Consider the following 14,365-nt stretch of genomic DNA (forward strand, 5'->3'; position numbering starts at 1 on the left):
TTAATACAGGCATTGTACACATGCAAGCACCAATATCTTCCTGTGTACACACACACAGCGGTCTCCAATGTCATCAGTCTCAGGAACCTGATCACCTCCCTCTGGCCCTGGATTTGTGTTTTTATCCTGCTCATAATGAGACAAGAAAATGGACACAAAAATGAGAACCGGGAGGGGGGCGTCCTGCCTTCACCTATTTCATTCCTCGTCCCAGTGGGTAGGAAAAATGGCCCCGATATAAGACCATTCTCCTGTTTTAATGCCGTTTCTTCCAATTACATTCTTCCTCTGTCCCCACAAGGTTATTTCTGGTGCTGGGCAGCTGCTAGAATGAATACATTGAGTATTCTCATCATGGATAGTTAAATAGCTACTCGCTTGAAAAGGATATACCTATATCTTCATTTGTTATCCGTCTTTATGAGTCAAGAGAAAAGTGGATATTTTGGACACCTAAAACAAAATCCACAGCAGACCATTGCATAGCTTCTGTGCCTGTATTCCTGTCTGTCTATCCAAACTGGGGGGGGGGGGTTCACAATCTACAGTAAGAAATACACCGACTTGGGATAAGTACTTCACACAACTCCACTTCAAACAATCCAAACTATCCCTTTAAGCAGCAAAAGGCCCATCAATAAACCATATAATACAATATCAACACGTGAGGCGGGAGACTTACATCGTATTGGGGGTTTTGGCATCATGGTGGAAATGTCCTGAGACCAGTAGAGCGGGACTGAACCTCGCACCTGGACGTATGAGGAGTAACTTCCTGCTGTGAAAGACATAACCGAGGCATCATGGGCGATCTGCTCCGTCTCAACCTCATTAGCCACATCGCCCTGGAAACAATAGAAAAACACAAAGAAACCACGGCCAAGGTGGATTAAATAATCCCACCAAAACTAAAGTCCATTATCTGTTCTGGAGCTTTCCATCATATTAAATAACCCTCATCAGCAGATTGAGCAGGACGTATTGTCACAATTGTTGATGCTTAGATTCACATTTCTTGAGAAGTTCAAGGAATTCTCCGGCATCATGTCCATCTGCAGATGAAGATCATTTGATGCCATCGAAAGCTCCAGAACAGCTGCTTCCAAGGACAATGATGAACAAACATGGATGAGAAGCCCACAAAATTCCTCAAAAATAAAATGGAAATAGAGAGTAATGGAAATAGAAACAGCAATCGAGTAGCTGTTCTGAAGCTTTTGATTAAATCACATGATGTTCACATGAGCAGATGGAGAGGATAAAGATCAACATGGACAAGAAATTCTTAAAGCGCTCAGAAAAAAATGGAAATTTAAATATCTGATAGACCATGAGGACATTGCAAACAACTCTGCTGTTTGACATCACACGGCAGGATGACCCAGGTGTCATTTATAATGTGAATAAGGGCTGCAGTCCCTTTGGCTTCATTCGTCTCAGGGCCCCTGCCACTGTGCATGATGGCCAACTGACATGCCTTATTGATGCACCTGAACTAAACAGAGCCGTAGCCAACAATATAAATGACACCTGTGCTTTTGCTGCTGTGACATGTCAAACTGTCTTTTGTGTTAAAGACCAATTAGACAGTATGCTATAATGAAACATACTTACCATTTTGTATAATATATGTAATTGACCACAAAAGCAGGAAACTGTGAAAATTGTGTCCAACCTAATCTCAGGATGGCAGGAAATCTATGTTTGTTCCTAAAGTTCCTCCCACAGCACACCCACACAGGCACTCATGCATACTCAAGGAAGAGGCAGCGGGTCAAATTAACCCCCTGTGATCACCCTGAGTCATCTCAATAATCCCGGTGGCCCTGCCTCCGCTATCTATTCTTCCCTGTTGCCTCGGCAACCGCTGTACCTCGCAGTTGGCTCCTCTTTTGAGGAAGCGCGTCCCGGCAAATTTGCTGGAGCGCCTGGCAATGAGGGTGATGTGAACCGGTCGACCGTATATCAGAAGCTCTGTAGTTGGTGGGTAAAGGAGAAATAATAATAATAATAATAATAATAATAATAATAATAATAATAATAATAATAAGACAGCACTGACAACATTACACAATCAGCTCTTTGTAAACACACACACACACAGTGTACTATACATTCACATACATTATAAGTCTATTAATATTAAATGTGTCTTCTTTTGTGGTCCTGTATTACTTTACACCCAAACTTTACACTCTTGAATTGGATCTCATCCAAAAATGATTATTCATTTTTTATCATATTAACAGTTAATATCAGTGTACACTCAACATACGCACCGGTAAAATTAACATTAATATTATTGATATCATCATTATACTTAGTCAATTTAAAAGTACAGTACAAGTAAGTAAAATAAGCTTTTAAAAAAATAATCTGCAAAACTGATGGAGGCATTGCACTGTAGGTGCTCGGGCATGTTGCAATTAAATTAAATCTGCGATTATCAAGCAAACCATTAAATTATTATTTTCTACTTTGGTAGATCAACCACTTTTTAGAACTTTATTATTCTAAACTATTAAGAAAAAGCTAGTCGCTGTACTGGAGTATTTAGCATTTCCCTAAACATCAGTTGCGTTTTTTGTGCACATTCTATAGAAATTCTTATCTACAGTATGAACATTTAGGAAACGACAAGTTTTAATGTAACCTGCAAAAGTCCATGATCTGTTTCTAAACGATTCCTAAGGGATATTTAATGAGGCCCAATGTCTTATTGCCTCTTTTTTTTCCCTACTTCAATGTCTCCTCATTATGCTCCAAATTTCTCCTCTTATTGCACCCATCCGTCCTCTTATGCTCTCAGAAAAACCGCAATGGGGCCAAACAGCTTCCAGGAATTGTCTAAACTCTAAAGCGCCCACACAATGTCACTGTGACAGCATGCTGCCTGATAAGTGTTGATAGCAGTACTGACGGTAAATGCACCTTACATTGTCGGTTGAAAAATCAAAAACACAAAAGCTGGCAACAAAATCTAAATTCATTAAAAATAAATGACTGATCAAAAAAAATTATAGGGTAACTTGTTTTGACTGAGGCAAGAAAGCGACATATTTTACCCAGCTTAATGTGATTTATGCAAAGCAGACTTGAAGGTAAATGATTGAAATCTGAAACCTGAACCTCAGGCAGACTTTTACTGTAATAAATCAAACTGTTTACACTGTTCTAGTGAAGCCCAAAGCCCCTCTGCAGCAGTAGCCCATGCATCAACACTACTACAGCTTGGAAATTATTCATGTGGAGCATAAAAACTAATAACCCTGGTATGCAGATTGTGTCTAGTCAAAACTTGAAACAAAAAAAAGGCACAAAAAAAAGAATTCAAACATGAAAAAACAAGGGATTTGTTTTCAAATCAAAAAGAAAAAAACATTTAGCTTATCTGGTTAAATATTCACCACGTTGCTGCCTTTTCCCTGCAGATAACAGATGGCACGATTATGCAAGTGCTACTGTTTACATACCTGATAACCATAACCATTGCTTAATTGCCATAAAACTTGCTTTGCTAAAGCCATGAGAACAAACACAAATTGCTCCTGCGGTTTTGTGGTTGATCACACACACACACACACACACACACACACGCTCCGGCTCGGTGTAATCCACATGCTGCGATGGAGGCCGAGAGCAGTCTAACAAGCGGTGCTGACGCTGAGACATGAGGGGGAGTGCTGACAAAGAACAACAAAGGGATAAAGTTGTATCTGCTCCACTAGTGTGTGTGATCCATCTGTGCTGACAGATGTTATGTCCCCCAACAAGGTATTACACAGTTTGTTTTGCATATTATTTGAGTTTCTTTTAAAAACCCAAAGCAACAAGTGGATCGTGCCAATTAAAAAGTCCCACATCGATGCATAAATAAAAAAGCAACAGCGGAACAATTCTGCAACGCACAAACTGACTTGGCAATGCTCAAAGGATACTGGACTGGCCACAAAAGCCGTGGATTATATACATGAGCCAGTCATGATGCACTATGTCCTTGACTCGTTCCAGCAGCTTCCCGTTCCACACGTACTTGTAGTATGGCTCATTTTGGAGACCGTAAACAACTGTGTCAGAAGAGAAGGAACATGTAAAACCTCAGGGTCATTTTACGGGAATGGTGTCAGAGAGCAACAAATGGAAAAAAGATAAGGTGACACAGGCTGTGGAACAAGATCTTATTTAGAATCGTTTGTATTATGTTCCTGCAACTGGGATTAGGCTTATGTTATTGTATTACAAAAACTATTTTTATTTGATGGATTTTCAATTGACTTTAATGACAACAAAAAAGGCAAATTTGCAGTAGGACAGAAACTGAATATAGGGGTTATTGATTCACTCACCTTGAGTAGGCAGACCCTCATCTTCAAAGATGTCAAAGCTGTCCTGCTTGCTCTGTGTGTGCAGCTCTTCCTCAGCAGAGATAGGGGACGACCACAATTCATAAGGCCTCTGCAGCAAAGTCAGGTTGTACTGCAGCGAATGGCTGAGGTCATAGCTGTAGCTGCAGGGTACGACAGCAATATGATTTGAAACAAGTACAGCCTGTTCTGTCCCGTGATGAATTTAAGATTTTGTTTAACAGTGTGACGAATCTCAAATCTCTTCTGGGTCAAAATCAGTATCAAAGAGCACATGCAGGAGTGGCGAGCCTGAAAACATGAGTGCATGGCAGATTCTTTTCATTTAATTCAACAAAGTAGTGGAAATAGAAAAAAAAGAAAATGTCCCAAATCATAATATCAACAAGCTATCATCATCAAACTCCTGAATCTGAAAAGTCATTTGCTCATTGGCACACACTCTAACTTTTAACCAAATTAGGTCAAATATGAACTTGTGTTTTTGGGGCAAGAAACAAACAAATTAAAAATATATTTTTAAAAATAACCCTCATTGTTGAAGGTAAAAAAAAAAAAAAGGTAAGCATGGAGGGCAGGTGTTATATCTTTTATAGATATATATTTTATGCACATTATTGATTTAGTGATGAATGAGAGAATTTGGACTGAAAATGTGTCTTACCTGAAGTAGAAATTGCTGGATAAATCCACGTTCTGAAAGATCCGCACATATCTAGGAGAGCAACAACTCAGTCAGTCTCACACACATCTGAAATAAGTATCAGCAAAAAAGTAATCTGTATAGGGAATTTATTAATAAGATACTAAGCTTTTATATTTTGAGATAAAACATTTATTACAGATGCCTCTCTGCATGTTTCACTTTTTGCTGCTGCTGCCTTTCACGGTAATCTGAAGGCATTCAATTCAGACTTGTGCCGTGTTGAAAGTGTGACGGAAATCTTACTGGGTCTGACGTCCTAAGATTTCCGTCAACATTTTTAAAGTGGTGTTTACTCAGACATGAGACCAACATGTTAAATATCCATCAGATTAACGAACAAGTCTGTAAGGGGCTACGTACTTCCTTGTCGATGAAGACTATTGTGAGTTTAGGAACCTCGAGCGCAAAAACAAACATATATAGCAAATACAGGAAATAAAGAACATTTCAGACTGATTCCCAAAAGTTCTGACATTGAATAGAATTTATTTTAATTGTGATATTCATAAAAAGATATATATATATATATATATATATACATATATATATATATATATATATATATATACATATATATATATATATAAATATATAAAGCAGTACCTTGCTTCATCGGGGTGTGTAACCCTGACCGAGTCATTGGGGATGTAGATCATGCTGGTGTCTTCAATTTTGTAGATGGAGTGGCCACCGATGTCAGCCATCTTTCTGCGCTTGGTGATCAACACAATGTAGTACCCCTCGAGGAAACGTACAAACCCTAGTCAAGAAAAAAAACACATTTGGTAACTTTTCTTAACTCGGATCAAACCGTCAAACTAGGCAGCACTGATAAAATATAAATTAAAGATTATGTTACTGCATTTCCTATTTCTTGCCTCAAGTCTTTTCAGAAACATATTTTATTGTGCCGTTAACCTGTAAAATGAAAATGTTTGTGGCCCGGCTGCCATATTGAAAACAGTCGACATTGCGACGATACAAAGCCGGTTGTAAATCAACTGTTAAGTGGCCATAACAGTCGTTGTTAACTATTTACATGCATAACTGAACGGTTGGACTTATTCGACGCAAGGTGTCAAGCCGGGTGCGTCGGTACATCCCCTCCGTGGGGTGTCACTACTGTCTAGTCGTTTAAAAATGAAGAGCGCTACTCTCAGAGGCAGAGCCGACCGACCGCTCCTGCTGAAGCGCCGGTTTGTTTGGAGGGTCTAAATTGTTTAATTGTTTTGAACGCATTATTATTATTATTATTATTATTTGTATGATTAATAAATCTGAAATTAACACGTTAATTCGAAAGCTCTGCTTTTTAGAGAAGTTACTAACGGCAACTTTTTTGACAAATACAACATACACAGAGAACTGCACAACAATTATCCAGAGCAATGTATCACAGCATTTAAAGCTACTGCTAATTTCCAATGCTAATGGAAAAAAGAAGCAATCTGAGCAAGCTAAGGCGTTGACAATACAAACAAGTGAACAACTCCATTTGCAGAGGTGGATCATGAGTGTTTGTGTGTCCTACTGTACTCTGCTATATTATCTATTCCCTCCAGTCCATCAAGTCTTCCATAATTAAAATCTGACCCAGAAAGTATCACACAACAGAGTCAATGATTTGCTTTCAGCTGTTGATGAGCTACTTTGTCATAGTTGACATTCAATGCATAATGGATGATGTCTGTGAGTTTCTTTTTAATAGTCTGAATATTATTAGTAATACTTGCCCCATCAAGGCCAGTAGTTTATGTAAGTGAGCATGCTACACACACACACACACACACACACACACATTATTATTATTATTATTATCATCTCATTATTGTGTGTCACAGATGCAATTGTGCAAATGAAAAAGAAGCCCCTTGTACATTAGGACTAATTAGAATCACAGATGCTGTATCATCGTGCTGTAAGATGGTGATGAGGTTCATGTTGCGTTTCCAGGCGAATACGGTAAGATGTACATTATATAAACGAATAATAATAATAACTCAAATGCATGGTTCAACATTAATCCACTAAATCAAATATTTCTTTAATTATTGGAACAATATAAAGTAGTTTATGCACCTAATGGACTGTTTGTATAACAGTTGTATAATGTGTTGTGTAGCTCTGGAGGGAGCTTTCTTAAATCTAAGAAATTAACTGAAGTAGCAAAGCCGCCGAGTCTTAATGGACTCACCACAGGACCAAAGCCTCATTTAAAAAAATGTATAATTTGAACTAAAAAGTGTGTTAAACAAGTAGCAAGTAGTAGGTTGTGTGTGTAATGCTAGTTAATGCAGTTGAGAGAGTGTGTGTCTGTGTGTGTGTGCGTGCGTGACGGTGAGTATAAAGTCAGTCAGCAGTAACATTGCTGCAGTGCAGTGTGTGTACAGTTTAAGCTATTCGTCTGTGAATAAATAAATGCAACAACTCCTCAAGACCTAAGTAAAGGTCCCGTTGTCTCTTGTTTGCAACCTGCTGTTTAAAGTGAAGGAGCTACACTGCCTCAGGCTCACTTAAGGTGGGCTGACATTTAAGGTGGACCAGATGCACCCCCATCCAGACTTAAAATATGGGTGAAAGTGCCTTGAACGATAGACTTCTTATTCGTAGGCTCATACGTATTACGAGTCAAATAGGATATATCTAAAAAGGAAAATTACAGTTTGCATGCTTACATAAATGGTATTTTGTTAACTGGTAATTACAGTAACACTGATATGACATGAATAATGAAAAATGCTACCAAATTGCATTATGGGAAGTGTAGTATCCAGTGGTTTTGGAGCTTTACACATACTAGGGACTGAAAATCCAGATATCTCAGCCTCTGCTGCATCGACTCTAACCATTTAGATATTCTTCTAAATTAAGCATCAGATTAATTTTACTTTCTTTCACTTACTTTTCTGACTTCGATGACACCTCTGTTAAATATCTAACTGTGTAAAGTATTCCTCCTTTGCAAGCTTCACTAGAATAAAGATGTCTTTAATGGACTGAGAGTGGCTATTGGGCATTCATCTTCAGGATGAGCGTGTGTATCCAAACTTCCAGATATGAGGTATTTTTCACAGCGCGATGGCAGTCAACTAAGCTTGTGACCTTAAATGAGAGCAAACTCAAAATGTGTTCCCTTGTGACTTTGTTGTGTCTCTTCATGGCAGAGATGGGGCGGACTGACAAACTCAGCAGATAAAAGGAGAATAGACTCTTCTTACAGTAATTGTACTCACTATATACAATAAGAATAGACTGTACCCAACATGCCTGAAACACTCTTTTATTCCATACGAAACTTTGGAAAATAGCCGTTTGTGAACAACGATAGCATCAGGGCACAGTCAGACTCTTTCTGTGTCAGTGTGACACATCTCCAGCCTAAACGATGATGCTTAGACGTGCTACATTTATGGCCTGCAAGGGCACATCAAATGAACTGGAATGTAGAATGGAAGACTGTTGCAACCGTTATGTAGTTTTAGCAACACTAGCAGCTTAATGGATGGCCAGGTCAGTCAGTCGGTCAGTCGGTCGGTCAGTCCACCACTTTGGTCCAGACTTAAGTATCTCAAGAACTAAAAGGATGGACGGCCAAGAAATTGTGTACAGACATTCATGCTCTCCACAGCAAAACATTGACTAGTTACCCCCATACTTGATATTTGTAGTGAACATGGTAGAGCTGGTGAGCTTTGTTATAGTGAGTATGTGACCATAACCCCACTGTGCCTAAGTGCAGCCTCACAGCGCCGCTAGCATGGCTGTAGATTCTTAAAAGATTCAATGTGTAGTTTCGAGCCACCTGCTCCAAATAGGAGGCATTATTTCACCTCTACCACTGGGTCAATACAATACAAAAAATAAAAAGAACTAGAGTATATTCCCCTGTTTATATTATAGTTTTAGTAGTTTGTTATATTGATTGTATTCCAAGTATTATAATGTATTCTTTATGTTGTGTATTTTATTCTACAGCTATATATATTGTCTTTTTTCTAATTCCTGTTCCCTGAGTAGAGTTCCCTATGTGCTTGGTGATCTACAATTTAGTTTTGCATTATTTAAGTAAACAATTGATCACATAAATGTATTTGAAATCAGCGTTTTTGTGGAGAAACAGGAAACATGTTTGAAAGGAAGGTTTGTTGAGGTTCATGTTTGGTTTCACTTGATTCTGTGTTTGTGAATTGGATTATTTTTGGGGGGGAAAGTGCAGAAATGGATAAAAAATAATATGAAGGCACTGTGCCATGTTCTGAAGAATTGCTTTCTTACAAATGTATGTTTCTGTGACGGATTAAAAACAAAAAACTACAATCAATAACCCGTCCATCATTTCCCCAAGACAGGTTCTCAGATTCACAACAACTTTGTTGTGTGGATGAGAGTGTGTTACACAAAATGTAGGACATGACTTGAGGATTGGTCATGCAGTGTGTGCGTGAAGCACACAGCTCAGTCAAACCAATTATTCTGGTGTGGTGCAAACACAGGTGTAGAACGTACAGAGTGTGAACAGTTGCACACACTTCTTTTGTAACAAACCTTGACTTTCATGGAGCAGACAGAGAAAGAACAAGTTGACCTAAAAAACACACCTGAGTGACCTGTGTTACGTGTCTTGGGTTAACAAAAGGCTAGAAAATAATGCATGAACAATAAATGCTTTAAATAAACCTTACGATTGTAAGTGGAACTGGGTCTGTAGGGCAATGTCCAAAGCAAAGACACAGAGAAGATGATCCCTTTCCAAGAGGCTTAATTAATTACTTAACTGTTTTTAAATTACCTGTCTTGCCCTGTTGAAATGAAAAAATGATCAAGATCAGTTTTATATTTACCCCCCTTGGAATAAGAGGGGATTTCATGTTGCTTATTTTACACTGATCAACAGAAAAAGACCCTTTAAAGTAAAAACAAATAAAAAAACAGTTATAATAGACACTGTATATCACTATTATGATATAGATAATTCTCCCAAACAATATTGTTAGTTATATATTTACCTGATTTTCCACAAAAGGAAAGGGAAAGAAATCAAAAATGGGAAAAAGCTTTTGAAAAAAACAATGATGGTCATTATTTGAAACCTGAAAATTAAACAGCTTCACCAACGGTAGTAGTCGTGGTAGCGAGGCTAAATTGTAGTGAATTACAATGTTCTGCCAGGTGTTCCTTTTATTTCCATGTTTTCCCATCTCCGGCACTTGATATGCAGAACCAGGTGCACAGCTGTAGAAGCAATGCTTTGGCGATGAGGCACATGTTGCAATCATTGTTCCCCACAATGGCTGTTGCTTTGCTAGAAAAAGGGTGGAGGGACTGTACTCACCCACAATGCCAAAGGCGGAGACAGCCCTGGACAGGCCTGAGGAACCCTTTTGACCAATCTTGGTGCGGTTGCCCAGGTCCAGGCGGCCCAGCAGCTCCCGAACCTCTTGCTGACTGTACACATGCTACAGACACACACACACACGGATCATTTTTGACAAATAACTTAATTCAGAGCCAGTGAGACTTGTCTAATTAATAATTATTTTCTGTGCAATAATAAGTAAAGGACTATAAGGACTTGTTTAATTAATGTTCCCACATTTACTACTACAGGCTTTAAGATGGATCCTCAGTGAGGCAATTAAGACACAAATAGATTAACTGCTATCCAAATTCTTCCTGCAATATTGTAATGAATAAACATTATAAATCATTTATTCAGTTGTAAAGAAAACATGCAAACAGACCATCAACCTTTGCATGCAATTCATTAGCACAGGAACCTTCACAATTATAACTCTGCACAACAGGAGCAACAGAACATTTGTGTAATTTAGTCTTTGTTGTGAAATGAAATGCATTCCTTTGCAAGATGCAATAAGTCAAACGGTAGTTATTTAGGAATCTTCAGCTCCCTGTATAATCTTCATTCATCTCAGAAATATAGAGAGGTTCTATGCTCTCTTTTATTTCAATAGATGTGCCAGCGTTTCTTACATATGAACCGAGAGAAAGTAAAATATGAGGCTGTTTTGAACCTGCTCACCTCCGCATCCACACTCTGTTTATAAGACACTCTACTCTGCCAATCGAATGCAAACAAACAGTGTTTCGCAAGGTCAGTGTGATATCTGTAGCAGTGAGAGCGTGGGGTGATGGATATTTATTCATCGATGCTTTATAATAACAAACACATCATAATGATAATCATCCACAACACCAACAAACAAATCAACTCTCAGCTCATAGATCTTGGTAATGAGCGGCGGAGAAGAAAAGGAGGTGCATGCAGCACTCATCAGCTTTGCTGTCATCCATAATACACTTGGGACAGGCTGAGTGATTGTACAATTGTACCTCAAGCGTGCTGTACTGTATTACATAAGCATATACATTAGCTCTGTGCTAACTCTGGTGGAAACTCAGCACTTACCTTATCGTCAATTATAGCCAGGTCCTTGGGTTCTGTGCGATCAAACTTCAGGACTCTGTGTTTGGTCTGCGCCTGATTGGTCCCCACCAAAAAATACCTCTGGAAAGAAACATAAAAGCATGAATATACTATAACTAAGATCAATTATGGCAGAGCTGGTGTTTGCCATATAGCCTACATAGCTGCTACTGGGTTATATGCACATTGAACAACATAATAATCATTTTTACTGTGATTGAGTAACACCAGTACACAGTAGGATAATATGTCTTAAAGAAGACATGTTTTAAAATGTCAAAAGACACTATTTTAATATAAGCCAGATTTCTAAAGTCTCTAAAGCCTTTTTTTTCCTATAAATGTGCAACATTTTATCTCCACAATGAGTCACCCTAGTAGAAATGACTGTATAAGAAGCCTGTGAAATTATACACAAAAGGAATCCAAGGCAGACATGTATCATATAATCATATATACAATGGAATTAGAGTAGCTACAGTCGGGAGCACATGTGGGCAAAGCACAGATTTCTTTCAAATCATTATTTTTCTCACACTGGGTTGGCTGGATGGCTTATTATTATCTGTCCTTTAAAGAACATTAAATTGGAACATCATGTATTAGTACAGTCCGCAACTATTAGAGCCATTTTGTCCTGTTCCACACTATCCTATGGAGCCCTCTTTGTCCACAATAGTTAGACAGTCAGTTCATCCACGGTTTATTAAAATGATGATAACTTAATTGGGACACATGTTTATAAATGTTATAGCACACCTATATTTTAACAATGGTGTCATTTTATAATTAGAGAAGTAGGAAAGAAGGATGTACAAGACCTTGTCTTCGTCTAGACCCTATAATTGACACTATGGAGTGCATGGTAAATCAAAGTGGACTGGAGAGTAAACCTGAGAACAAATCTTTTGCTGCCATCTATTGTTAGATTGTGTAATCACCATTCTACAGGAGCACTACATCCTTTTAGCTTACAATATGTCTGTGAAATTTTGAAAGCAAGTAAAAACAATTATTAAGAAGTAAATTAATCCAGTACCTACGATTGGTATGGAATAATTTTGAAAATGTTTAAAAATGGGAAAGTTGACTTATTCTTTAAAGATCCAAAAACACAAATTAGATCAAATTTGTAAGAAATGGATCAAATGTATAACCCCAATGCGAGCAGACCTTGTACGTGTCCACTAACGTTTCATGCTCCTCCTTTTTTTTCTAATGGGAATAGTATAAATGTAAGCTCCCTTAGTTCTCATGTTTATAATAATGTTCTTAATAGAATTTGGGAAGGGTGTACGTAAGAAAGTTCAAACACGGAAAGTGTACTGAAGTACACATAGGTATGTAGGCTGTGTACATTTGGGTATATGGGTGAATATAGATGTGAATGTGTGTAGATGCGTTAAACCTGTATATGAGGAAGGATACATATTTATATATAAAATATAATGGGAAAATAATTTTATGTAAAGATTTCGTGAAGCACTCTGCAAAGAAAGTAGCTTTCTCACATTAGAAAATCCATCAACAGAGTCCACATTTCAACAGAAGTGATACATCCTTACAACAAGTGATGGATGTCTGCCGTTAGGGATGGATTTGAATGTCAGCAATTTGAACATTCAAATGTCCAGAATATTGTCAGTCCTGAATAAATAACTGTGCCATAGTGTCCTTAGCAAGACCCTTTTATCGGAGCTGTGGTTGAGGCGAGTAGTTCCTAACCCTAGTTTTTGTCTCTAATACAATGACACACGAGTGGCCCAGAAAGTAGTGGGGAGAAATTGTATGGACCTGACCTTAATATAGAGCAGATAGCTGCAAAAAAAGAAGAGGTAGGTAACTCAGGTAACTTTCCTTTAATTAATAAAATTATAAAAAATAAGCTGTTTTTCATCCTGTTCTTGCAATCAGCCCTTTCTCTAAGTAGTATTGTTCTAAAATGTATCAGGAAGTACTAGGAGAGTCAAAAAGCAACTTTAACATGAAGGACATGTGATGTTATTTTAAGAGATGTTCTTGGCTACTTGCAGACCCACGAACAGAGTGATCAGAAGTTTAGCAAGTCATGATTAGACAGTAACAGCAAACAGATCATGAAAGACTTACGGCTCTGGTTTCATACAGAACCATCTTCTGGATCCCACTGATGGAGGTAGCTGCGGACTGAGACATTTTTATCCCTGTATTCTCCAAACAGTCACAATAAAAGGAGAGACAACAGAAGAGCTGCGAAGTAAACAAAACACAATATGAAAATCCATTACTTCACGTCATAAAACACAAAAGAAACAAGGTGTACATAAGTTAGTTAAACCTGATACTGCTAGCCATTGTGTGCATGTTATTTCCTAGCTAAGTAATGTTACTCAGTACTCACAATTATTTAACTAGCTAGCTAGCTGCGTTCGCCACAAATCTCCCACAGCTAAAATGATTAACATGCATCTCCTCTGGTAGACTAAATATCTTCTTTGAAAGTTTTGAATTCGTTAATTGTGCATGTAACATGCTGCTCGAGTATTTACGACTAGCATATAGGAGAGCAACATGACTTGTTTTAGTCAGGTGACTGTCATGACAGAAATATAAACTGATACGGTGGCTCGCAGAGTCAAAAGAAGTCGAGGGGCTGAAAATGCGATTAATAATAGACGCATAAAGTGCTTGTTGTTGTTGCCTTTTTGTGTTTTCAATCGCAGACAGGCTATAAGTGTTTATAACTGTTCATAACTGAGTATACATACACCTCTTAATGCGGCAAACTTACTTTCAAGTGACCATAAAGTAGCTAGCGCTAGCATTAGCTGCCTGCTCTGTGGAAAGCCCCCCTTCCCTTCTCCTTAGTTT

General features: G+C 38.2%; 1 protein-coding gene across 1 annotated transcript in view; it reads right to left on the bottom strand.

Annotated features, from left to right (window-relative positions):
* Positions 1 to 14,086, bottom strand: part of fig4a (FIG4 phosphoinositide 5-phosphatase a) — a 39,245-nt gene extending 25,159 nt beyond the window's left edge. Inside the window, exons 1-10 of the mRNA XM_029462667.1 lie at positions 13,896 to 14,086; positions 13,625 to 13,744; positions 11,498 to 11,596; positions 10,403 to 10,526; positions 5,674 to 5,830; positions 5,029 to 5,079; positions 4,347 to 4,507; positions 3,939 to 4,067; positions 1,874 to 1,974; positions 683 to 845 (exon numbers count right to left, since the gene is read on the bottom strand). Coding sequence (XP_029318527.1) covers positions 683 to 845; positions 1,874 to 1,974; positions 3,939 to 4,067; positions 4,347 to 4,507; positions 5,029 to 5,079; positions 5,674 to 5,830; positions 10,403 to 10,526; positions 11,498 to 11,596; positions 13,625 to 13,690 — 1,051 coding nt within the window. The 5' untranslated portion in view covers positions 13,691 to 13,744; positions 13,896 to 14,086. The remainder of the gene's footprint in view (positions 1 to 682; positions 846 to 1,873; positions 1,975 to 3,938; positions 4,068 to 4,346; positions 4,508 to 5,028; positions 5,080 to 5,673; positions 5,831 to 10,402; positions 10,527 to 11,497; positions 11,597 to 13,624; positions 13,745 to 13,895) is intronic.
* Between the last annotated feature and the right edge of the window lie 279 nt (positions 14,087 to 14,365).

Source organism: Cottoperca gobio, chromosome 24, assembly GCF_900634415.1.
Source record: "Cottoperca gobio chromosome 24, fCotGob3.1, whole genome shotgun sequence".
NCBI lineage: Eukaryota > Metazoa > Chordata > Actinopteri > Perciformes > Bovichtidae > Cottoperca > Cottoperca gobio.